The 2,500-nt window shown below is 44.6% G+C and overlaps 1 protein-coding gene across 1 annotated transcript in view; it reads left to right on the forward strand.

The window, feature by feature from the left end:
• LOC308175953 (capping protein, Arp2/3 and myosin-I linker protein 3-like) overlaps positions 1-2,500 on the forward strand; it is a gene marked incomplete at its 5' end in the record, with an annotated part of 47,041 nt that overhangs the window by 10,055 nt on the left and 34,486 nt on the right. The window contains 5 exon segments of the mRNA XM_080550529.1: positions 1-99; positions 260-354; positions 1,554-1,624; positions 2,027-2,100; positions 2,269-2,344. The exon segment at positions 1-99 is cut by the window's left edge and continues 23 nt beyond it. Of these exon segments, the coding sequence (XP_080406655.1) occupies positions 1-99; positions 260-354; positions 1,554-1,624; positions 2,027-2,100; positions 2,269-2,344 (415 nt within the window).

Consider the following 2,500-nt stretch of genomic DNA (forward strand, 5'->3'; position numbering starts at 1 on the left):
CACTTATTCGGTGAGGCTTCAGTCACATGACCACCTCAATCATGTGGTCAGCCACGTGAACTTTGCCCTTTCCAGAATATTCAACAATTCTGTGTTTGCGTAAGTGTCTTCATTCATGGACAACCTACAGACAACCGCCCATGCAGCTTACATCAGACACAATGACCTCTTTAGCAGTCAACATGTGAAATAAGTTTAACACGTTTAAAAAAAGAGAGATCTCTTTTAATTAATCTGCCTTTGTCCCCTTCTCTCCTAGTCCCTCTATCTGTCACTCAGACAGTGACCTTTCTGAGGGAAGCAGGAAATATTCCCCCAGCTCAGAAACCTCTGTGGAAGCCCAGAGGGCCTGTGGTAAGGGACACACACACACACGCAGACACACAGACAGACAGACACACAGACACACAGACACACAGAGACACACAGACACACAGACACACAGACAAATAGAGAGAGAGATACTGACAGACAGACAGGCTGACAGACAGACAGACAGACAGTCTAATAGAGAGAGATATACTGACAGACAGACAGACTGACAGACAGACAGTCTAATAGAGAGAGATATACTGACAGACAGACAGACTGACAGACAGACAGGCTGACAGACAGACAGACAGACAGTCTAATAGAGAGAGAGATACTGACAGACAGACAGACTGACAGACAGACAGTCTAATAGAGAGAGATATACTGACAGACAGACTGACAGACAGACAGACAGACAGTGTAATAGAGAGAGATATACTGACAGACAGACTGACAGACAGACAGTCTAATAGAGAGAGATATACTGACAGATAGACAGACAGACAGACAGACAGACTGACAGACAGACAGTCTAATAGAGAGAGATATACTGACAGACAGACTGACAGACAGACAGTGTAATAGAGAGAGATATACTGACAGACAGACAGACACACAGTCAAATAGAGAGATATACTGACAGACAGACAGACAGACAGTGTAATAGAGAGAGATATACTGACAGACATACAGACACACAGTCTAATAGAGAGAGAGAGATACTGACAGACAGACAGACTGACAGACAGTCTAATAGAGAGAGATATACTGACAGACAGTTAGACAGACAGACAGTGTAATAGAGAGAGATATACTGACAGACAGACAGACACACAGTCAAATAGAGAGATATACTGACAGACAGGTGCACACACACACACACACACACACACACACACACACACACACACACACACACACACAGAAACTATACAAAAGAGACAGATCCAGAAAAAAGATACACAGACAGGAAATTGTTGAGTGAGTTTGCAAGCAGACAGATTGAGCAGACAGACCCTCATTAGAGAGGAAGAAGAATGCATTACACACATATTCAGGTTCACATCTCACACAGACAATGTAAATGGATTCTGGCTTCTTTGCTTGTTAGGGCTGTATTTTTCTCCCTTGCTCAGTCTCACTGAATAACCATCCGTTCTTCTATATCTACTCTATTTTTCTCTTCATCCACTTTTTTCTCTCTATTCTCTTTTTTCTTCTTCTCTGTCTGTTTGTCTCAGGAGGCTTTTCCGAGACCTATGCTGCGCTGTGTGACTATAATGGTATCAGCTGCAAGGAGGAGGTGCAGTGGGTAAGAGCTATGGGGAGCTGTGTGTGTGTGTGTGTGTGTGTGTGTGTGTGTGTGTGTGTGAGTGTGTGCGTGTGTGCGTGTGTGTGTGTGAGTGTGTGCGTGTGTGTGTGTGTGTGAGTGTGTGTGTGTGTGTGTGTGTGTGTGTGAGTGTGTGTGTGTGAGTGTGTGTGTGTGTGTGTGTGTGTCTGGGTATGCGTGACTGTGTGTGTGTGTGTGTGTGAGTGTGTATGCGTGACTGTGTGTGTGTGTGTGTGTGTGTGTGTGTGTGAGAATATGTGAGTGAGCGAGTATGTCCTCACGTCCATGCATGCATGTGTGATTGTGTGTCTGCCTGAGTGAGCATTTGAGTGCTCTCTGGATGGCAGGACAGGAGGTAGACTCATGGGTAATCTTGATTCCTAGGATGTGGACACCATCTATCACTCCCAAGACAACAGGGAGTTTAATCTCCTGGACTTCAGCCACTTGGAGAGCAGGTGAGTGGGAGAGGGAGAGAGAGAGAGAGAGAGAGAGAGAGAGAGAGAGAGAGAGAGAGAGAGAGAGACAGAGAGTAGAGTACAAAAGACCAAGAAAGTACACACATGAATGCATTTACTCGTCAAATGGATAAATGACTATAGAGTCTGTGTTTGTCTTCACTGTAGGGATCTTGCAGTGATTGTGGCATCCATGGCGTACAACACATGGTTCACCAAACTCTACTGCAAAGACCTGCGCATAGTAAGAGTCCCTCTGTGTCTTTCTGGCCCCCTGTGTTTCATTCAGAAGTGATTGATATTATTAAATATCCTAAATGGATGTATCAATGGCCAAACATGGCATGCCCAAGGATGATGATGACGATGATGATGATGATGATGATGATGATGATGATGA

The sequence above is a fragment of the Nansenia antarctica genome (assembly GCF_963989245.1).
Source record: "Nansenia antarctica genome assembly, chromosome: 1".
NCBI classification, from domain to species: domain Eukaryota; kingdom Metazoa; phylum Chordata; class Actinopteri; order Argentiniformes; family Microstomatidae; genus Nansenia; species Nansenia antarctica.